Source organism: Cheilinus undulatus, linkage group 23 (assembly GCF_018320785.1).
Source record: "Cheilinus undulatus linkage group 23, ASM1832078v1, whole genome shotgun sequence".
NCBI classification, from domain to species: domain Eukaryota; kingdom Metazoa; phylum Chordata; class Actinopteri; order Labriformes; family Labridae; genus Cheilinus; species Cheilinus undulatus.
In genome coordinates, this window is record NC_054887.1 from 23,762,434 (window position 1) to 23,786,592 (window position 24,159).

The window sequence follows — 24,159 nt, forward strand, 5'->3', positions numbered from 1 at the left end:
TTCTCCCTATCTGTTTTACAAAGCCATAGAACTGAAGTTGTTACTAGAGCTTTCAATCTTCACATCCAATTCACTCTTTTTAATACTGAAACAAAAATACCTTAAAAAATGAACACTGGGGCATTAATCAGAATAATAAGAACTAACTATAGCAACTGAATCCAGTTTTGACAGAAATTTGTTTGATGTGTCTTTTAACTGTAAAGTTAGACCCATGTCCCATCTGTTAATATGGACTTTATGGGGTTTATGACCTATGCTGCAGCCATCCAGCAGGGGGAGCTCTTAATATCTTGGCTTCACTCCCAGATGGCTGTTGCTTTGTCCATCTAAATATACAGTCGTTACTGAGGTCTGATTGTTATGATAATATTTAGGGTAACTCCTGATTAATCATAATTATTATAGGTTTCTGGTATGCATTGATACATGAAGGAGAACATTAAAGGGGAGCTAAATAAAGGAGAAGATATCTTTCTTTTTTTCAAATAAAAGCATGGGGTTGATTAGTAGTGTATGGCTCAATAGCAGACAAATGCAGGGACATAAAAAAACAACTTTTTTAACTTAAGAGAAAAATAATTTCATCTAAAACACTGTAAAAATAAACCTGCCCATGCTTATAAGCAGCATGCAAGGACTTAGAGGTAACCTGCAACACAAAAATTGATTAATAAGCAATTATTTCATGTCTTTTTTTATTACTCATCTGAACTGGCCCATCCCTTTGTTTGTTGTTGGTTTAAGTTATCACTTCAGAGATGCTCCAACATGGTCAGATGATGAAAAGGTCTCCCGGACATGTTAGATTAGTGAGATGTCAGTTAGAAACACATCGCCCTTGACATGAATGTATCCATCACTGTGTATAAAGAACATTCAGTCAGCCCTTTCCTTTTAAGACATTTTCCCAAATGTCAGAAAGGTTGGACGTAAATAGCATCAAATCTGACTTCATTCTATGTCTTTATTTCTTTGTGTTTATTTCCAGGCAATTACAAAGAAAGCTGAATTAAACATGGTTGTATTTGCCTTGTATTTCCAGGCTGAAACAAAATGACAATGTAGCGATAACACTATTTTACAGCCTCATTTCCTTATGGCCCAAAAGCCAACATTAATGATTCAAAATGGTGCTTTGAAACGGTGGTGTTTTACTTCACCAAAAGTGAAGAAATAACACCAAATCATTTACAGTTCAAGGCCCATTTCAATCGTTAATGTTTGCTGAGGGAGCGGTTAGGAATGCTGCCTTCAAATGAAGTGTTACCGTACTACAGTAGGCCAACACTCTTGCTCGTCCAATTCCTAGAGCTACACGTCATGCTGGGGATTCTACAGGATTACTCACCCGCAGTAAGGTCTAATCGTTTAAAAACCTATTGGTTTCTCTCTACTAACCTTTGATTTCTGAATATGTAGGGGAGAGAAGAGACAAGCCCACAATAAATGGGTAATTTAACTGGTGAACACTGGTGTCACTGCCTAGGACTATTTGTGCTCTGTTAAATGCTCCGTGGTGTCTTAGGCATGTATGATGGTGTTGACTGAGCCACCCAGGTAGCTTTGGTATAGCACAGAGGTTTTCAAACTGCACAGAGTTGAAAAGTGCATGAGGCAATGGTGTCACAACTTTGCCACAACTCGCGTCAAAATTTGCCCAACCTTCTCATAGTCTACTCAAACTTTTAGATTCAGAGTTAGAAACTCTAATGTCCTAATCAGACAAAAATCAAAGAAGAAATTATGGACAAGTAGTTCCTCTAATTACTCAAACTACCATAGAAACAGGATGTTGTTTTTTAAAGATTTGTTTTGGGGCATTTTATGTGTCTTTATTGAATAGAGGAGGATAGTGGATGGACTCAGAAACAGGGATAAGAGTGGGGAGAGACATGCGGCAAAGGGCCTCAGGCTGGATTAGCACCCGGGCTGTCCGCTTACGTGGTGCGCGCCTTAACCACTCGACTACCAGCGCACCCCAGAAACAGGATGTTTTATCCGTTCATCTTTAACCCTGCTTACATTTTGCATTAACAGTCTGCTTTGGGCACTCAGATACCAAGAGGACATGCAATTAGACGTCATTTTCCCACCTCTTCCGCAAATCAGTCCCGATACATCATTTTTAAAGTTCTCAGGCTTACTGTTGCTGTCTCTCTGTGCATTCTGAGTGCAGTAATGCCACTGTTAAGACAAATAAATCAGGACATATTAGCCTGAATTTAGAAAAGTAATGCAAAAAGGGTGATTTTTTTCAAATGTAAATTACTTTTAGCAAATTAGGGTTAAGTGTCTTGCACAAAGACACATCGACAAGTGCCTGCAGGAGCTGGGGATTGAACCCATAACATTCCGATTGCAGGACGACCAATTCTACCTACTGAGGAACAGTCACTCCAACACTTCTTACCTACTTCTTGCTTACTGGTGGACTACTGCAGATCACATTAGTTACTAGGGCGATCTTTGATGCATGCCAGTACCTGCAGTATCTGCCATACCAATCTGAATGAAGGCATTATAGACCACCTTCCTATGGAGCCTTAGCTATGGGATAGCAAATCGTCCACAGTACTCACTATAGTTGTACTTTGGATTACCACTTGGTATCTGAATGTTCAAAAGCAAACTAAATAGTGAACAGGAAATGCTAATGGATAATTTAGGTGTCTTTAATGGTGCCATTTGACCATATATAGAAAAATATAGCCTGTTAAACACAAATGTACTGTAGCCAACAAACTGACCCCACAAATATGCATCCTGCAAAATCCATTAAAATTGACTTATTGCTACACTATGAATTTCTTTATTTCAGGTTCAAATGTGGCACAGTTTTGCTCTGTTGTTTGAGTGGAAGCCAGACTTTGAAAACCTCTGTTGGTGTATGTTAAATCTATAAATATGTGGTTGCCACTTTAACACTAACCTAAAGTACAAAGTTGAAAATATTTGGAAAAAATGAGAAAAGAAGCACATCCAAAAACAGGGGCTTGAAATGCTGAAAAGGACAAAAATCCACTCAGGGGTGGGGATGTGGTTCTCACCTATGTTTAAGGAGACCACTAAAGTCAAGCTCTCCTGCATCCTCTTGTCCTTCACTGCTGTTGTTAACAAGGAGAGATTAATAAAGATTTAATCAGACTTAAAACAGTTGCACTATAAAACAATGCTAATACAGCAACGCAAAGCAAAAGCTCAGAAGCCAATCAATCCATTAGCTTTAGGCTAACACATGATTGGTGCTTACACAAAGTCCCTGTCCTTTTTTATGTCTATGCAGATAAAAACTTGACACAAGGCATTTTGTGTAAGATGCTTCATGAGCAGTCCCAGGCAACATTGTCATAGTAATGTTGAAGCAACATTACTGAGCAGCAACATTGGGACACTGGGATGCTTTGCATTGCTTTGCAGACACATTGTTTGGAGGGAGATTTTAAAGGCAAGAGTTGGCCTTTGGTTACACATTGAGCTGACTGGTTGAATTGTAATTACCTTTAATAAAAGGTGAATGACATTATCACAACCATCATGTCACACTTAGAGTACTACAGCAAAAGATGAAATGTGCATTGCACTTTCTATTTCTCTACTTATTTTTTTATTAGTACTAAATTGTCAGAGATCCTATTCTTTGGAGTTAAAACTTAGCTGAATACTGTTATCATACTGTTGACTCCTTGGTAATAACATATCTGCAGCACACAATCCTTATTTTACCTTCTTTTGAAAGCTGATCGAATATCAATATTCTGTGAGCCTTGTTCAGCCTCTGTAAGACAGTAAAAACACATATGCTCTGTCTGTATTCTGTGGCTATGTTGGGATGAATTGAAAGCACTTTTGATGCTCTAACAAACCTTTAACTTCCAAGTCAAAGGAGCAGCTGTCAAACTTGTCCTTGTAGGTGACTTCACACCTGTAGTTTCCGGCATAGTTTTCTTTGGCTTTGATGATATGCATCTCAAATGTGTGGATCTGCCAGTATAGATATGAAACCACCATTAGCATGGAACTGGGAGTTGTTGCTTTGACAGAGGGCTGGAAAAGGTTGGTGTTTAGCTGTACAATACCTTGGTCTGGCGATCAAATGTCTCTTTCAGCTGTAAGTGCTTCCCCGTCTTGCTGGCCAGGTCCATCCATTTTCCTTTGAACCACTTGACTGTTGGTTTGCGGAGAAGATCTTTGGCCTCCACCTTGGCAATAAAGGTTATGTCTCCACCTTTCAATCAAACAGTACATAAGTCCAATCAATAAATAATAAACAATAAACAACAGCAGGTTTACACCTGGAATTAGTACCCTAAAAGAAATGAGACATATACGTTTCCAAGGCTCAATTGTTGTTGACAGAGGTGGTAACGTAATCCTAACCCTTCTTCATTTTGATGGGTGAAGTGGCATTGACAAGCACTAACACTAACCCGACTCACAATCACCAAAGAGCGCTTTGAGAGAAAACTAAAAAAATATATATATTTTTTTTTTTACTCAGGACGCTTAGTTCTGAAAACTAACCTAATCTAATTTAAGCCTACCCTAAATGTGACAAAAACCCAACCTAAGCCTTTCCTTAACCTAACCTGACCTAAACTAAACTAACCTTACCAAAGCCAAGTCTAAGGCTAACATTACCTAAACCTTACCTCAATCCAACCTAACCTTATTCAAACCTTACCGAAACCTAATCCAAACTAAACTAAACTAACCTATTTTAAGTCTTACCTTAACCTTACTTATGCTAACCAAACCTTGCCTGATTTAAGTCTTTCATAAGCCTAACCTAAACCTAAAATTGCCTGAGCTTACACTAAGTCTTACCTACCATAACCAAAGACTAACCTGACCTAACCCTGATCTAAGCCTAACCCCACCTAACCTTACCCTAACCTAACCTGGCCTTAGCCTAACCTTACCTGCCCTGCCAAACCTAACCCAACATAGCCTATGCCTTACCTAACTGAACCTAACCTAAGGCTAACATTTCCTTAGCCTAACCTAAGCCTTACTTATCCTAACCTCACCCCAACTTGAACTAACCTTACCAAGCCAAACCTAACCTAAACTAAGCCTTATATTACCTAAACCTAACCTAAGCCTACCCTACCCTAACCTGACCCAAGCCTAACCTACCAGATTTCACTTAACCAAACTGAACCACACCTAACTGAAGTCTTGCCTTACTGAACTTTACATAACCAAAGCCAAACAGAACCTAAGCCTAGCCTAACCTAACCTTACCTAAGCCAAAGCTAACCCAGTTCAAGTGATGATTAACATCTGCAAACAAGATTCTGATATCACTAGAAGTGACAATATGCATCTCCTGTTTGATTATCTGTCTTTTTAGGCCTATGAAATATTTCCTTCAGTTTGACATGTGTTATTTCTCCTTTAGTAGCACTCTTGCAATGAGACACAAATATATGAAACATTTATGAGCTGCTGAATGACACATAAACAAGCTGAATGTGTGGGATCTCTGCCCCAACAGCGTGAAAACAGAGCTGAGAAAGACAAACCAAAAGGAAAAGTGACTTTACTTTCTTTTTGGGAAGTTATTACTTACCAATATTTTTCCATAGGGAGTGTTTTTTTTAACATTCACATTAACAATCAGGACACTGGGGACTTTTGGCAGGCATTGATGATCTAGCAATAGCCAACAGCACTGAATGGAAGAATACCCAACTATGTGACATTTAGTGTAACATTTTAATTTCCCAAGCACTCGCTTACTCCTGAAAAGCATCTATGACTCTGCCTTCATGATGTCTAGTTATGCATTTACTCACCCACAGTCACAGAGGCACTTTGGGGACTCTCTATCAGCAGGGTGGACCGTGGTGGAGTGTCAATCGGCTTTTCCAGTTCCTCAGGAGGCTGGCCCTCTCCCAGTGACCACACTGGTCAGTTAGGAGAAACACATTCATGACACAGTGGCCATTATGCAAGAAAATATATAGCAATACAGTTGAAGAATTCACACACCCACCTTTCACTTTTGATCTGACAGTCTTAGCCTTACTTTACCAGTGGAGAATAAGACGCACACAGTCTTTCACTTTCAGCCATCACAACTCATTCAGCATTAGAATTTAAGCATTTTGCAACATGGAAAGCATGAAACAGACAACATAAAACACAAGAAAGACGTGTGAGTTCCGTTTCCAGCAACTTGTTCTTGTTTTTCCAGAGCTCCAGTCTTCTTTTCAAAGGGAAGTCTGAATATAAAGTATGAAAAGTTAGCCTTTAAAGTTGTTAGAAGTTGTTTGGGCCAGCTGACTGCTGGAAGCTATCCATCAAGTACTACCTGAAAATGTTCTAATCCTTTAAATTGCCCAAATGTCCATGAATGCAGTCAGGAACCCCAAGAAATTGGGGCTATGTCAAGAAAACACACCTCCTTGTTGAATAGTCATTGGAAAAATGAACCGGGGTTATGCTAACAAAATGCTAGCATGGCTCAACATGACCAGCAATGACAGGAAACTGGAGGAGCCATATTCTGGATACCGGTCGACTGTATGAAAAAATGAGCATAGTTACCACATAAGTCTTGTTTTAAGGCCACTATTTTATTACCTGAGTCTTTTCTCCCCATTTCTGGCAAAGGGACGCTATCATCTAAACAAAGACAGAGAGAAATTTACAGCATATTGTAAGAAATAGTACTGTAAAGTCCACTGAAGCAAGCACACACTCAGAGAAAGTCAAAGCAACAAGCAATAACAGATAGACAAGCAACGTTTCAAGGAATTCTGAATCAGAGGTCTGATATATTAAAACTCTTATGCATTGGTTTGACTGTTAAGATGAACAGATGAATGAACAGAATTCCAGATGTAATCACATAAATGATCAATTTATGTGTACTGAAAACAAAGAGCATGATCACATAACCCAGTGAAAGTCTAACAAGCATAATGATGTATGATATGATGTATCCTAATATGTTAGCATGGATAAACCTTTGTTTTCTTCTTTTAAAAGAAGCTAGATTCTAAACACACAAAAATATCTAGAAATAAACATGTCATCACCATGTTTTCTACGTTCAGACTGGCCTTAACTCTAAATTTGAGTGAACTAAAATCTAAAATGGTGGTAAGATTTAACAGAGGGATCTTACTAGGCAGCTCAATTGAGAGTTTCTTGAGTGTACTGGCCTCTTCTGTGAAAAAAAGCACAATTTTCATTGAGATTAATCAGATTTAACAGCTACTTTCCATGGTCTAGTCTCTAAGAGTCAAAAAGGTCACATGACTTTTAGTGAACTAAAAATGTCACTGAAATAACACTACTCTTCCAAATTTTTTGGTAAATTCACTAATTTGCTGCTTTAGGGCTCATTTATGTTCCTTTTACGTATGTAGTGAGATTCGTACATAACGACCCAACCGTCAATACCCACATACTTACATTTTTTAGCTCAAACAGTTCTACTCTCTACTAGTTCTACTAGTCAGCTCAAAAACATGTGTACTAGTAGTAACAGTGGGTATTTCTGCGCTTACTGGTAGCAATAGTAAAGACTTTTCACTCTATGAGTTCTTCTAGTAAACTCGAAAGCAGTCTGCTAGTAGAAGTAGATATTTTTAATTTTACAAGAAGTACTAGTAGTAACACTTTGCTTTAATAGTGAGGCCTAGCCGCATACTAGTGGGCCAAAAATGAGTACTAGTACTAAAAAAATGAGTAATAGTAGAGCTAAACAACAGTCGATAGTACCGATATCAAACATATGTTTAAATGGCTTTCCATACTGCCCCAACAGTTCACAATGGAACTGCTATGTTTGGTCCATTCGTTAGCTTCAAGAAAATTAACAAAAAACCTGATAGAAAATACAGAACACGGATTGAAGGCTCCTAAATATCCGTGTGAGTATTAGAAACATGAATGAGCCTTCACTAAGACTTAAATTAGTAGAAGAAATTTGTTTTTAATACAGTGGTAGCACAGTGTTTAGCATAGCCTAGCATGAAGGCAAAATGCAGAGGGGAAAGTTAGCTTAGCTCCTCAGCCTTTACTCAGCTACAAGCTGTCTTGCTTTGATGCAATTTAGTGTTTATCATGCATGTATTTAGTATAAATGTTTGCTTCAACTGCCACTATTCACACAAACAAAGAGATATTTAGGTATTTCAGAAGTTGGAGTGAAGAGATCCTTGGCAATAGTGCCATTAGCCTCCAGTTACCTCAGTGAGTGTTGCCTCTTCAAACAGGATGCGCTTGGGAAAGCTAGGCTATATAGCACTACCAGTATAGCTGCTCTGTCCAACTTACCAAGTTTTAGGTAAAAATTAGCTAGCTGGTTAGGTCTGCAGGCTTTGTCACAGGAAACAAGAAGTGACTAAGCTAAAACAAAACTGAAATGAGCGATTTTGACTAGAGCCATTTAATGAGGATATCCAGGGGATACTTTTATGACCTGAAGTACACGGAGGAACATCTACAGATGGAGAAAGAAAGACAGGGGCTGTGTCCAAAATCACTCCCTATTCACTATATAGGGCACTATATCGTGAATACGCCATTTTATAGTGGTGTCCGAATTCTGAGTAAGCATTGTTATTCAGTATATAGCGCACTCATACCACAATGCATTTTGAAAAGTAGTGAACAACTGATTCCCACTAGCCCAGCAATATTTACCATCATGCATAGCGGTTGCTGCTCCCTAACATGACGGACGAATGAGAGGGGCACAGGAACACATATAAAAACTTAATTTAATACTTTTTTGTGTGTTGGTTTTAACTAAATCTGTAAGAAAATGCTAAGCATTTAAAACTGAGTAACTCTGAGGATTAAAAGACATGAGATCATAATCTTTATGCAAAAATAAGTTACATTATACACAAAAATACACCCTATTTGCCACTGAAAACACAAGCTTTTCTATCTTTTAGTATTTTTATTTTGGGGGGAAAATACATTACATTCAGTATCAGTTTTCAGTGAAATTATACCGTTAATTTCGATCCTCAGTAGTTGTTATCGAAATCTACAAGCCGTTGTTGCGAAACGTTTTAATTGTGAGAGGGCAATGACGTCATTTCCCGCAGCCAGAGTAGTGTCCGAAATCATTTTTGTGCTTTGTAGTGGAGTCCACTCTGTAGTCCACTATACTGCTCACTATATAGTGGATAGGGAGTAGGGAATGAGTGAGTGGTTTCAAACACAGCCAGGGAGAGAAACTTTAGTGGAGACTGGTTAGCTAACCTAGTGGTGTAGGTTTGGAAACTGAGCCCATGCCCCAACTTCACTTCAGGTAAGTTTATAACTATTGCTTCATTATTCTAATGGCTAATAATTACAAAAGTTACGGTCAGCATGCTGTGTTTACCTTCTTAAAACATTTTGTCAGCTGAGCTGAAAAATTAGTTTGAGCTTAATTTGGTGTTTGTCTCTCTAACAAAGCCCAGAGATGGTAACAGCTCAGATACACTGAGGCTAAAGAGCATGTAGCCAAAAGTTATAGTGCCAAACACATAGGCTTTCTAGATTAAAAATAAAATGCTTCAAATGTTCAATATAGCATACAGTTGGGCCAACATTGTTTTATGGCCAATTTTTATCTAAAACTTGCTAAATTACATGGAGCAGCAATACCTGTCTGTAGTGCTGCATAGCCTAGCTTCCCCAAGCACATCCTGTTTGAAGGGGCAACGCTCACTGAAATCACTGGAGGCTAATTGTACTACAATGCCAAGTACCTCACACAACCCAAATTTAAAAAATACTAAAATAACCCTGTAAGATACCAAAATGTAGCTGAGACCAGCAGTCAGCAAACATGACCGTGCAGTTTACTGAAGATAATAAAAAAAACAGCTAGCTCTTGGGTAAATTTGGCTAAGGGCTAATTGCATTTTTAAATCACTGAAAGATATTTAGTTTTATTCAACACTTTCCCACCTTTTGCTTCCAGTTGTTAAGCTAGGCTAAATACCTATGCTCTCACTCAAACAGCTAGCTTGGTACTGAGAAAAGCATTGATAAGACAGCAAATGAGTGAATTTCCAAATATTTGAGTTCTTTTTTATTGAAGTTAATGACAATAAAGTAAATGTATCAACACAAAAAGGAATGCCAATTTCCAGAAAATTTAGAAGTGCTACATTAGCAATTTGTTAACATGATTGTTTCTTTAAAGAAAAAAAGGATTTTTTTCTTTAAAGAAACAAGGCTTGTTTTAGGAATATGAACTCAATTTTATATATACTGTCAAACTATATTGAAAAAATATAATCAAAAAACTGTTATGTTGGAGCATAACAATTATTACTATGAAACTGTCCAAGGACATAAAAACAACATTTTTGTTAGCTAACCTTTAGCAGCATTCCCTTTTTTGTAGAAAGACAAGACTTTAAACAATACAGTTTACAATAATAAGCACATACAGAGCCTCGAAGTCACAAAAAGGGTAAAACTATAAATTTTGCGTACGAGTTTTAAACTTGTGCACACAATAAAAATATCTTGTGCACACAAGATGATTACTTCTACACACAAAAATAATCTTGTGGACAAAATATCATAGTTTTCAAATTTTGGGACTCCAGGGCCTCAATATGCACATGTTTATTTAAGTACACAAAAAGCAACCATGTATTTATATTGTATATATACATGTGAAATAGCATTTCACATCTAAACCTTTATTTGAGTTGACTTAATAAAGGACGATGTGCTTGTAAGAATTTTGAATGTAAAAATCACAGATTAAATACATGTATGTCAGTGCAACAGTTAGAAATGTATACAGATTGCAATAGAGATAGTGTTTCAACTTAGGAGTAGTTTTAAGCCTTTCTAGACTAGAATACAAACCAGGTCATGTAACACTCAGATCTACATTACAAACCAAAAAGCCAAACTAATGAACCAATGAAAGGTTAGATTTTGCTTCTCTTGTATCCCTAAATAATCAACACACTGTACCTGACCAGCTATCGCCTCTCCACACTGTTAGCTAAGAATACTTTAGCAATCTTCAGAGAGACTAAGTAGGCCATAGGAGTCCTTTTTAGACCAGAGCTGTCCTCACTGAGTGAGGTAAAGTTGAATGAATTTTGGAAGTTGTGAGGGTTGTTATGGGTACCAACCTGGTCGGGGTGTTGGGGATGGGGTAGTGGCTGCAGCATCATCATCATCTGCAATAAAGGTGTCATTGACAAATACACCCACCTATCAAAATGCTCCACTGGCAGGCCAACAAGACACAAGACTGGCAGGCCGACAAGGCCTTGAAGACATGCGAGACAAGACTTAAATGAATGGAACATGGCATGCAGCTCTTGGACAAGAAAAATGAGACTGAAATCTCATGGATTACTTTGACTTGAGCTCTGTAAGACCCTAAGTGCTGTTTGTCTGTAAAATGTATGGTGTTGTGAAAGCTTCTTCTGAAGCTGCAGTGACAAAAGCACAAGCTGCACAAGGTGTAACATTAAAATCAGTCTTTATTGTAGAAGATGCTCATGAGCAAGCCAACAAAGCTGGGGATTTGGTGTAACTTCAAAGAATCTTTGGAAAATCAAGGAAACCTGGACATTTGTTGTTTTTGTGTCTTTTGGCTTTTAATTTCATGGTTCTAGGTTATATTCAAAGGAATTTGGTTTGACCACTCACCGTGCGAACACTTTGCATCACCTTCAGTTTGCCATTTCAGAATTTGATGAGTACTTCATCTATTAGTCCTTATTTATTAGTCTATTATTTCTAAGACTTCTTGAAACCATGAAGCCCTGAAGTGCAACTATTTCTTTGAAGTCTGCATGCAAGTGAAGCCACAAAAGCACAAAATAAAATAAAAAGTCAGTGCATGGCTTTGACACGTAAGTGGAGTCCATAGCATTATCAACACAGAAGTTAAGGCAATCCTTTAGCATCCAATTGGAGGTAAGTCTACGTTTGGGATCAAATAAAGAGTTTGCCATGCTGCTCAGCTATGTATTGTGCTACTGGAATTACTAGTACCGCTAACAGGGCTTGTTGCAGTAGCACCTAAAAAAGTCAAGGGGTAAGCATGCATTTCAGAGAGACATGGGACTGATTAACATGTAAGAGATATACTTACCAGGAGGTGGGGGAGAGCAAGAGCCTTCTCCCTTGTCAGTGGTGTTAGCGGACTTTGCTTGCTCTTTTACCCCAACCTCGACCGGCTTTGGTTGGTCTGAGCAGTTCTTGGCAGGACTGGGCTCTGGAGCCACCACAACCTGAACTGGCTCAGGCTCTACAACAGACTCTGGTTGGTCTAAACCATTCACTGCTTCGGGACTAGGCTCCGGAGCCACGACCACAGCCTGAACTGGCTCAGGCTCTACAACAGGCTCTATAACAGGCTCTACGACAGGCTCTACAACAGGCTCTGGTTGGTCTGAGCCGTTCACAGCTTCGGGACTCGGCTCCGGAGCCACAACCACAGCTTGAACTGGCTCAGGCTCTGCAGGCTCTAGTTGGTTTGAGCTGTTCTCAGGTTTGGGACTCGGCTCCGGAGCCACCACAGCCTGAACTGGCTCAGGCTCTGCGGGCTCTGGCTGCTTCCCATCAGTCTCTACTGGCTCTTGCCCCTCTGCTACTGCCTCTGTACAGCAGACAAAGCGCCAGGCTGAAGCAGCAAGCATCAAGCACAACAGCCCAGCAAGACAACGCTTGCTCAAACAGTACATGTATGAATATCAAATAACCAGATCGCCACAACACTAAGTTTCCAAGTGTACCATCCAGGCAGGCCTGCCCTCAGGATTGCCTGGGTCCACTAAAAACTCAGTGAATGGGCCTTCCTTGGTTGTGATTTATTAATGATATCAGTGCATATGTGTTTTATTAATAGCATTGGTGCTAGCATTCTGGCTAACCCAGAATCTGGAGGTTTCAATTCTCTTGGCAAATGAAAATTTTGTGTGAATTATCAGGAAAATAGATCCAATGTTTATAACTCCTTTCTGGACTAAATTGATGGATAGTCTCATGTTTTACTTGCATCCAATATTCAGCATTTATCTGGTCATTTTATACTCATACAATGAAGGGATCAAGGAAGCAGGGATGTACCGACTCAACCACTATACGAAATGAACTGCTTGCTTGTACCATTAAAAGTTGACAGATAGCCAATGGAGTCAGTAAAACCCAACTTCCCTCATACCTCTTTGGCTTCCTGTATGATGATTCAATAGGTCATACAGTTAAAATACAAAGACAGCCACAGCAGAAGTTAGTAACAGCACCTAGTGCTAAGGCAAATGCATTCAAACAATGCAGGCATGTGGACATGTGCTCTGCAGTGAGGTGGATGCCTACCAGCTAACTATGTGTGAACATACAGCGTGATCTGAAGTCATATGTATGCAAAAATGCAGTTTCAGGCCTCACAGGGTGAATTAAGAAGAAATAAAACTGTGTCGGCACACACCAATCCAACACGTGATGTGAGTGTGATGTGCAAACATTCTGACCCAAGTGGAAGGGGGCATCAGGGATACCCACCTGGGGGTGGAGAAACCTCCAGGGAAATCTCAGGAAGGGGCAGGACACCATTACTGTCTGGGGCAACACTTTCTGAGCATGTGACAAATATAGTTGTGGATGACACAGCTGCTTTCAAAAGCACAAAGCTTCTGCATCTGCAATGCCTCTCTCAACCTCGCACTCAGATCAGCATCCATAAAACAGTCAGACAAGTCAGGAGTCACACAAAACAGACTCACCCACCTCCCTGGGAATTCAAAACTCATGACATTTTCTCAGGAGACAGTCTAATTTAATACAGCAAAGATATACTGTCCTGTTCTATGCTACCACATGGTGCTATTAACTGTTTAGAGTGTGCTGTTAATACGCCAAGATTAAGGTCATTAAGGTTGAAATACACACAAATTTAAAATAGTATCAAGGCCAGATTCCACCTCGTACTTTTTACTTCCATCAAGGCGTTGTGGTGTTTGTACGATGGGTACTTATCATGCAGGCGTCAAGGGGTAGGATTTATATGTTGATTGTTATATTAACACCGCAACACTTGCTGAAAGTGTCGTGCATTGTCAGTCATTGTTTTGCAGTCGTTTCTTACCTAAAGTATTAATGTTTCTGCGAGCAACGGTAAGAAGAATTGCACTTAAAATGGCTTAACCAGGATGTGTAATGCAAGTTCCTTAAGAAACTACCTTTAAGTATTTGGATTTAATCGGAGTACTGAAGCTTCCAATTTCAAGACAGTCTGGCTACAGATAGCAATTCCAGACACCCCCTCTTACAGACCACTACTGTGAGATGTCACCTCTGTAAGGACGGAAATACATGCTAAAACTTTAAAAATAAGACTGGATCAACACTTCAAGCCCTGAGCTATTTTTTAACCATTTTGTCTTGCCTGAACTTATTGCCTTAAAAAGCCTGTAAATATCAACCCTTTTTATGTGGGTTAGCTAAGTTGGCTACATAGCTACATATGCTACATAGCTAACGCTAACAGAGTTAGCTTCAGTAGGTTTATGCTACTTCAGCATAGGTAGTGTTTGCTTAACTGAGATCATTTGTAGAAGTAGTTATGCGAATGATGGCATGCTTTAGCTTTGTTAGCTTTAGCTTTATTGGCTTACATTGTAACCTTATCCACATAGCTAGCATAGCTATGCTATAATTAGCTAAAGCTAATAAAACAAAGTGATTACCTGTTTTAAGAAAACAGCTTATAGTAGATGAGCTTGTCCGCCAGGAAAACATTATAATGCAGCTAACATAGCTAAGGCTAAAGATAACAAAGCTACATTAGCTACGCAAGGTATGACGCATACATAGCTAAAGCTCACAAATCTGCCTCAGCTACATAGTGTAGCTATGTAGCTAATGTTTTGTTTGCTAAAGCAAGATCTTTTTAATAGTTGTTCCCAGGTGGGGGCTTGCTATAGCTTTGTTAGCTTAAGCTACAGTGAGCCGTAACTACCTCACTAATGGGTCTATATAATAATGTATTACATAATTCAATCCCAGATTAGATCTCTGATCTTTTTCTCTGTTTTATTTATGTAAAGTTTGTGAGCCTGCAACGGTTGTAATGTGGTTATTTCTTGAATGTAACTGCCACACTTTGTTTATGAATAAAGTTAAAGCTAAATCTAAAACAGGAAATATGTTTACTGGCAAATTATGTCACTTCTGTTCTGACAGGGGAGGTGTCTCACAGTAATGCTCTGCAAGAAAGAATGTTAGAAATCTGCGGTCTGCAGCCTGATTCCTCTCTCCAAATTGAGAAATTGGTCAAATAGTGCCCAGATGTTTTAGCTGGCAAAAGTGTATCGGTGAGTTTTTACATTTTTAACTTACCTGCCTAATAATGCGGATGGAATCATGAATCAGTGCACTACTGTCTTATACAACTAAAATCTTCGATCGTTCTCCAGGCTATAATTTACTATTAGGGTGTTTTTAGTCGAACCCTATAAAAGCTGACATCCTCCCTGGCCATGATGGAGCCCCAAGATGCTGCAGCTCCAAGGTCAAACCCCAGCGCCGGCAAAAAGCCAATTGCATGCCAGCACCTTGCTCACATTGGGCAGCCAGGGCGGCTGAGGCGTCAGCTGAATCAACAGAGGGGGATCAGCTGGCTGGCGAGAGGAATGTCAGAGATGCTGACAGCTCGGTCTTCGCTACAGATCGCTTTAGAGCATGGCATCATGTCCATACTGCCGACTATTGGCTCCACATTTACACTACTATGCCACTGTGTTTGCACATTCACGCCGAGTTCAGAGTTGTAATCGTCATGTTACATGTGTAGACATGCTCAGCTTTAACCTGTGAACCTTAGTGCAAACATGATGAGCACACTTCGACAGAGGAATTCCCTTCCATGTTGGTTTCTCCTCAAATACTACACTACCCTACTATACAACATGTTTCTGCTCTTATGCATACATTAAGCAGCTCTAATCTGTCAGACAGGTGGAGATTAGAGCTGCAACGTCATTCACTCACCTTCTGGCTGGCTGTTTGGTGTCTCATCTAGAGAAAAGGAAAAAAAAAACACTGTTAAACATGATGAGATTGTACATGTCTTCAATGTAATCAGCATAACAAAGTACGTAAACCTCTGTCTGTTTGTGCTCATTGACTTGTACATTGATATTCATTCAAAGCTAAGCCATATCATCTCTGGATGGCTCCACAGTCTCAGACAGCATGTAGTCTTAACTGATTATGATCAAGGCCCCCATGACACACCATTTGTTTGCCCTCTGCCTCGTCTAGACTTAAACTAATATAAGGGGGTGTTGGGAGAGACATCTTGATAAGACGTTCAGAACCTGTAACAGGACTCAATGCAGGACCTCAACACATCAAAGCATCCATGTGACCCTTAGCATGCAATGACAAAAGTTGAAATATTGACCTGTGATGTTATAAGTGGGTTAGTGGAGCACAAAGTCAGGGACTTTGTCTAGTATTCGTGAGCTTCAGACTAGTCATGACAGATCTGGAGTGGCTTGCCCTTTCCATGTCCCTCAGATTAGTAAGACTTTTCCAAAGTAAATGTAGTAGGAAGGTTTCAAGACAAGACTCAAGGCTGGCCTCCAGAGCTTTGCAATAATTAAAGCACAAGTCGAGTGTATAAATGCTACAGAAATACCATGATCAAGAACTTAAATATTGAGCTTAAAGTTGTCATTACAAACTTTCCTAAACTTTGGAAGGCTTTGGATCATAAAGACAAGTAAGCTGAAAAAGTACCCATCGCCTCTTAAGAAAGGTTACCCATAAAGGGCCGAGCTTTCTGAGGGCCAGCTGGATGGTCAGGAAAATCAAGATCCATTGTAAAGTCAAGCTGTCATAACAATGCATTTTTACCTAAATAATAACCACTCATATAAGAGAGAGTGAGAGTTTATACTGTAGAAAAATTTAGATTTTTAAAATTGTAATCTCCCTTTCTTAAAACAGGTCATGTTTAAAGTGGCAAATATGGGTCAAAAAGGGGAAAAAATGTACAAAGAAAAGGAAAATATGGTTAAAGAGTCATTAGTAATAGTAAAAAAAAGTAGTTAAAATTGATTTGAAAATGCCAACATAGGTGGAAATAGTGAAAAGGGGGAAAAAGGGAAAAGTGGAAATTGTGAAAAGGGAATAAAAAGTGGAAAAAAGGGTTTCAAAAAAGCAAAATTTTACAAAGCAAGTAAAAATGGTTACAAAGTGGCAAAAGTTTTTGGAATAAGTAGTGAAAATAACTCAAAAGGTGGTGAAAAGAGGTGTAACTGGTAGTAAAGAGGGGTTAAAAAGTGGCAAAAATGTACTACAAGTGGTAAAAATGTGGTCAAAGTGGAAAATGGGTTTTAAGTGGCAAAACTAGGAAGAAAAAAGTGAAGAAATTTGATTCTGAAGTTTCAAAATTGGATTAATGTCAAAAATGGGCAGAGAAAGTAGCAGAAAGTGGATAAAAACTGGCAAACATGGGTCTAAAGTAGCAAAAATGGGCACAAAGAGAAAAAATGGGTAAAACTGGTTGGACAAAATGGGAGAAAAGGGGATTAAAGTGGAAAATATGGGCAAAAAGTGGAAAAAAATGGTCTAAAGTGGCAAAAATGGGCAGAAATAGTGGCAAAAGTGGGTTTAAAATGACAAATCGTTCTGAAATGACAATGACTGGGTGGAAAAAGTGATGAAAAGTGGTAACTAATGGTTACATGAGGAAAATGGGTTCAAAGTGTCAGAAATTAATGGAAAAAGTTTTGGAAATGGGTTAAAAGTGGCAAAATGGGTTAAGAGTGGTGAAATTTGGTTAAAATGGCATAAATAATTAATTTCAACATTTAAAGCCTATAATTGCTTGACACAATTTTCAGCTCCAAAATGAGGTAACTATACAAAAAGACACCAACTAGGCGCTAATGATTGAAAACACATGCAATGATATCATCAATAAATTCCCACTGGGGAGGGCCCATTCACTTGGTTTTTCAGGGGCCCAGCAAACTCTTTGGGTTGCCTGCTTTCAAGTATAACACATCAAAAGGTGAGCAAAGCCTTTGCTCACCTTGAATGTTAAGCTGCCACCGCATAATTAATGGAAAACATAAACAAGGCAACTATTTCATAGCCTCACACTATTCGCAATTGGACTCCAGCTAACTGGATGACTGGGTGAACTACTGAACAATCCCAAGCACTTTCTGTCCAGAAGTGCTTCTTTAAAAAAAATACACACACACACACACACACATATATATATATATATATATATATATAAATAGTTTTAAAGACAAGGCCTCGGGTGACCTGGCCTAATTCCTGCCATCAATTGGATAATGCCCAAGGAATCAGGGTTTGATGTAGAGATATAAATTGAGCTGACTTGGGAATGTAATCAAGACATTCCATTTTAATGTGGCCTGTTGATGCCGTCATGAGGCTTGGAGGCAATCAGTCCATTTTTGGATGGTACTGTAAATGCTGCAGTGCTTCATGAAGCAGCAGAAGCTCAGTCCATAGGAGGGCTGGGTTGGAATCTAGGGGGATGCTGGTTCAAGTCCCAGTTTGGACATGGCTTTCTACAAGTGCCAGCTGTCATACAAGTGGCCAATTAGTCACTTAATTACAGCTGGCTACTTTTCCCTATTGTTAAGTTGATTAGATAGTGACTACCAAGTTGCAACTTGCTTTTCTTGTACATTTAGAAGTAATGATGGATTAAACTTTTTCTTTGCAACATAAACATGAAACTAATCTCCTAAACAGGTAAAATCCCTTATTATACAGTTACTGTTTGCCTGCTATGTAAGGACTGGGACCCGGGCAAGCATGCAAGCATGAAGTATCCATATCTGTAGAAATCCTTATAGGGACCAACGATTGGAAATTGGCCTGGTCACTGGAAAGGTACCAGTTCTCTTCCTGAGCATTGCTAAGTGCCCTTGAGGGAGGCATTGAATTCCTATGTGCCTGGGCTGGCCCTCTCTCTGACAACTGTCCATCAGTACCTATTGGGTTGTGATTGTGTATATTTAAAGCATGTATGGCATAATCTCAATTCCTCACTTGTCTTGGACTACCCCTGCATTTTCCACATTCATATCTAGGGCTACAGTGACCTGATTTTTGTTGTAATGGAATGGTAGGATACGTTTTAGGCCAACATGACCCTTCACAGGGAAATTTCCTGATGTTTTCCCAAGTGCTACTGGAAATCTCTCAGGCAGCAGATCTCAGACTGCAGTCTGATTCAGACCTCTACTGTGTGATGGCGCCTCTGTCAGTATGGTGCAATGTGTTGTGGTTAACTTTTTCATAAACAAAGTCTGACAGTTACAGTCATAAAATAACCACACTGCAATCATTACAGAATAATAACTGAAGTCCAATCTGAGATTAAAGTTATGTAAAGACCCGTTTTAGAAATAGTTATGCCAATGGTGGCTCACTTTAGCTTTATCTTCAGCCAAAGCTAGCATAGCTTTGCTAGCTATGTAGTTAATGTCTCTATGTAAGACAATGTAGCTGTTTGCAGCTAGCTATGTTAGCTTTAGCTATAGCTACCTAATCTGCATAACTTTGTAGCTAATATAGCTTCAATAGCTTTAAATGTAACTACATAACGTGCATAGCTAACATAGCTTTGTTCACTTTAGATTTAGCTAAAAAAGCTTTGTAGCCACCTTACCTACATAGATAACGTACCTCCTTTAGCTTTAAACTGAGCTATGTTGGATGCATTACAGTTTTTATGGACCACAAGGTTTTTTCCCCCCTGCAAGCAGACTGTTTTCTTGGCTTTATCAAACGTTTTAGTTTTATGCAGGTCAGGTTTGTGACTTTGAACTTTTGGCATCCTAACCCTTACCTTAACCCCTTGCTCCTTCCCTAACCGCAATTTAAATCTGTTTTTATTTCTAAAGTTTCAGCTTGTATTTCATTCTGGCAGATGCTGCCTCTTACCGCGGTGGTCTGCAAGTGGGGGCATCTGAGAACTGCAGTTGTAAAGCTGAGTAAACAGTCTGTTTACAGGAAAAAGCTTGTTCTCTATAAAAACATTCTAATGTAGCAAATATAGCTTACGTAGCTTTAGTTAGCTGTGTAAGCTTCGTAGATTACATCACTATGTAGCTAACAAAGCTAAAGCCAAAGCTCACAAGGGTCACGGAAATCTATACTATCAAAGCTGCGAAGCTAACATTAGCTTTGTAAGCTATGTAGCTATGCTGTCTACATAATTTATATGGGCATGTAAGCCTTAGTCACGTTTGCTAAAGATTACATGGCTTTAGCTTACTTAGCTACATTGGTTTATGAAGAGCTACATTGGCTTATGTAGTAACGCCAACTACATAGCTAGCATAGCTATGTTAGCTTTTAAAGCTAACACAGCTAAAGTAAGCCACCATTTGTTTATCTTCTCTATAAACAGGTCTATAGCTATATCATTTAAAGGAAGAAAAAAGCCTACAACCAAACCTAGGTGGGCAGGTGCCGAGCCGAAAAGGAGACTAACAGAGAACAGAAAGACGTCTCGCACACTGCAGGGCTCCAAAAAAATATATTTATTTATGGTACCAACATACACCTATACATAATTTACACCTTAGTTAGACCTCTGACCTTTTTCTCTGTTTTATTTATAAATATGTTGCTTATTCTTTAATGTTTAAAATGTAGTTACTTCATGAATGTCTGTTTATGAATAAAGTTAAATTGAACAAAAAAATCTAAACCTCGAAATATGTTGTGCTGGCAAAATTGGGCCCTTTCTTTCAGACAGCGATGTTGTCTTATAGCAATGGTCTGCAAGAGAGGATGTCTGAGATCTACAATCTTCAGTCAGACTGCCTAGGAAAAAAGCGTGTTCGGGGATCATTGCTACTTACAATAGATTACAGCTGACTGCCTTTGGAAATCCAATGACTGTCTCTGTCATTACTGTTATAAATCATATTTTCCATACAGCGTCGGCAGTTGTTGGTTTTAAAGGAAAAAGCCAATGGATTCTCAAGAATCACCTTTTGGGTTGCCTCTTATTTAAAGCCGTAATAATGTTGTGGTGTTTTGCCAGAATTTAAAGATAAATTAAATGCCAACAGCCAAGCCCAGCATCCTTGTATATTAAGTTTTCCTATTTTATTCCAAATTAGCTGAAAACATGTACAATACCAGCCTGATTGGTCTTTGAAATCCCTATACTATGAAACTACAGCTCCTTCTGTAAAGGCTACCGTTTCTCACTGCCATCTGTGTGCATCTTACCTATAAACACTGACACCTCAATCCCATGTCTGTCCTTGCCTACTTTTTGACATCCCTAGTCTCCCATTGCTCCTTACCTACAGATAAGCCTCTGTTAGTAATGATTCCCTGAGAGCGTTCCCTGTCAAATTTAGCTGTACTCCCACCTCACTTCAAAACAATGCGCCACTGGCCACCGGGCCACAATCCTGTAGTGTCACATCATGCACCCGAGAATTGCATCTCTGTCTCATCAACATGGAGATAATGAGACTGGAGAAAGGTTTTGTTTTACCTCTGAGGACTCCCAGTGCAGCTGACAGCCCTGCAGGTATTTTCAGCTGTTGCCCCCGCTGGCGTGCAGACAGAAGGGCTCATACAGACTTCAGCATGAGCCAATGTGCGGGCAGCTTCATTTTTTCCCTACATAGACCTTTATTGCTTTGATAAACTAGAGTCTACGTTGATGATACTCTTGTTGTGATTCTTTTTTTATCCGACCTCTTGTTTGTGGTTATTCTGGTCAAGCAAAAACTTTAACAGGGAGCTTCCTGAAGTCTCTAAGTATCTGATGAAAGGTGAGAGTGGCACTTGGGTGCCAATTACCTGCTGACAGGCCTTCCATCTGTCTGAGCATGGGTCCGATTTATGAGGTGGTATTGTGTAACGCGAAGCCGCAGAAGACAGAAAGTGATGGGCCTGAGTGGCAGTGAGGTGAAGACATGGTCTTGAAACCCCAAAATGAGTGGCAGCAGGGGGTACGCTAAGGCCTCTAGGCACAGGGTCATAGGTTTAACGGAGAGGTGTTTGATCCATCATGAAGAGGCAGTGGCACAGAGAGATGTCCGTTTTGGTGCAAGGAGAGGAGGAGGGGTTGGGTGGCAGGGAACAAGGGATGGGGATTAAAAGTGCACTCATTCTGAACTATTCCAGGGACAAGAATCCCGGTCCCAAGAGATCCGCAGGCGACTCAGCCAGCCCGTCATCTCTGGTTCGGACTTTTTAAAGGCTCGGGAGTGGGGTGTCTAAAACAACAGTACTGGCCTTCTTCTCTTCAGCTGTTCAGACTCATTTTAAGAACAATACTTTTCTACTGTGGTTTATCTGCTGCTCTGGGCTATGGGGCTATTTATGGGTAGTGTTTGTAGCAGGCTGGAATCTGCTGCCTCTATTTCCTCTTAGGTTTGTCTCATAGGGGATCAGGGATGTTTATGGTGCTGGATGGGGCAACTGCACTGTGGACTATCAACGGTACAAAAGGGCATAAGGATTAAGACCAAGATGAATGTTGCATGACTTCAGGAAGTATGACTGTTGCAAACTCTTTTCAACCACTGATGACCCAAAAATGATTGGGATGGCATTTGGGAAGACACAAGGAATGAGACTTGGGTTCGAAGGTCCTTCCCTTGTCACTAAAAGAGCTCCCATTAAGCAAAGATTGGAAGTTTTTGAGAGGTGCATAAAAGTAGTCCAAAGTTTGTTCCGAGGAACAAGGAATGCATCTTTTTAGACCAGGAAAACTAACCTAAAAAGCGGCAAAACCTGTCAAAGAACCCAAATAATGCAAAAAATAAGTGCAATAGCAGTTCCTCTTTCAAATAAGATGGGCAAGAAATAGACGTCTCATGTAGAGATAATTGTTTCCATGTGCAAATTATACCCAATGTGTCTGGAAGCGCCAAGACATATTATAGGCCCGCTGGAGGATAATGAGAGTATAAACAACTTGTATCAGCTCTCGCCATCAAGGCTTCCAAGATCCCAACAAAATGTTCCATTTTCTCTACATGGTCATGTCTGAGTTGACAGCAGACCCCCATAGAGCTAAACTAATGGGGAGGGTGGGAGTAATACCATATCGTAATGACAGACAAGGGCGGATTAGAAGGGAATGTTGATAGGCATGGCGGTGCATATGAGTGACGCTATGGAGTGGAGGAGAGATCCAACAGGAGGGTGGGACTGGGGATGGGTTAAGATGCTGAATGTAGTTGCACACGGAGGGTCCATCCAATCAATCATAGAGGACAAACACAATCGGGTTGTTATTTATCCCTGTACAGCTTTGTTCATCAACATCACATCATCCTTTGCAGGTCTTAACTCATGTCCAACACAGCACTCATCAACATTCCTGGTCTACGATTCATCACTGGGTCTTTCTCCAGCTGGATCACTGGGAACAATCCAGTATGCCAACCCCCCTGGCAACAATAGTATCTGCTCATAAACCCCAAATCTTCTCTTGCCCCCCGGGATGGTAGAAACGCATGCATCAGTAATACAATACCACTGTGAAAGTCACTTTGAGGATTCCTATGAACAAGCTGGCAGATGAGCTGTAAAGTGATGGAGCTTTCTACAAGTATTGACTCTGCAGGCAAGGACTAAAAACTGAACTGCTACTTTTAACAAGGCAAAACACTTTGAAATGGAATTACTCAGTTGAGAAGTCGAAGTCATGTTATTTTGGGTGTTTTATGGTTTGATCTTACTGCAAGAGGCAAAATGATAATCCATCCTCCCTGTCAACACTCCTACCTTTCTTTGTGGGCTCTGGCATCTTGAGCCGTGTCCCAAGAAAACCTTCAAGGAGTGAAAAGGTGCAGGTAGGTAGGTGCCTTCAGAGTAATGTGACCCTACAGGAGGCCAGGTAAGAAGACCAAGAGGTCCAAGAAGGGAAATGATGATAAGGCAGAAGACGAGCAAAAAATCTCCAGAACTCCTCGGACCAGAGTGATGGGAGATGAGGAGGGCACAGGGATACCGTTTGGAAAATCTCAGTGGGGGGAAGAGAGGAGGACCAGTGACAGATCCAGGGGGGACAGGCTTTCAGGCCTTATATAGAGAGGTGGCACGCTCCTCCTCTCTCTGTAGTGGACAGTACAGCTCTGTCCCAGAGGTACTGTTGCATCACTGTCCCATGCC

At 39.9% G+C, this 24,159-nt stretch overlaps 1 protein-coding gene across 2 annotated transcripts in view; it reads right to left on the minus strand.

The window, feature by feature from the left end:
* mybpc1 (myosin binding protein C1) overlaps positions 1 to 23,878 on the minus strand; it is a 46,463-nt gene extending 22,585 nt beyond the window's left edge. Inside the window, exons 1-13 of one of the 2 annotated variants that reach the window (XM_041780768.1) lie at positions 23,773 to 23,878; positions 15,997 to 16,023; positions 13,510 to 13,581; positions 12,506 to 12,604; positions 12,098 to 12,220; positions 11,124 to 11,171; positions 7,139 to 7,180; positions 6,592 to 6,633; positions 5,802 to 5,912; positions 4,080 to 4,228; positions 3,867 to 3,984; positions 3,727 to 3,778; positions 3,051 to 3,107 (exon numbers count right to left, since the gene is read on the minus strand). In XM_041780768.1, coding sequence (XP_041636702.1) covers positions 3,051 to 3,107; positions 3,727 to 3,778; positions 3,867 to 3,984; positions 4,080 to 4,228; positions 5,802 to 5,912; positions 6,592 to 6,633; positions 7,139 to 7,180; positions 11,124 to 11,171; positions 12,098 to 12,220; positions 12,506 to 12,604; positions 13,510 to 13,581; positions 15,997 to 16,023; positions 23,773 to 23,794 — 962 coding nt within the window. In that variant the 5' untranslated portion in view covers positions 23,795 to 23,878. Of the gene's footprint in view, positions 1 to 3,050; positions 3,108 to 3,726; positions 3,779 to 3,866; positions 3,985 to 4,079; positions 4,229 to 5,801; positions 5,913 to 6,591; positions 6,634 to 7,138; positions 7,181 to 11,123; positions 11,172 to 12,097; positions 12,221 to 12,505; positions 12,605 to 13,509; positions 13,582 to 15,996; positions 16,024 to 23,772 lie in introns of those variants that run through there. The other variant, XM_041780767.1, reaches the window with a different exon arrangement.
* Between the last annotated feature and the right edge of the window lie 281 nt (positions 23,879 to 24,159).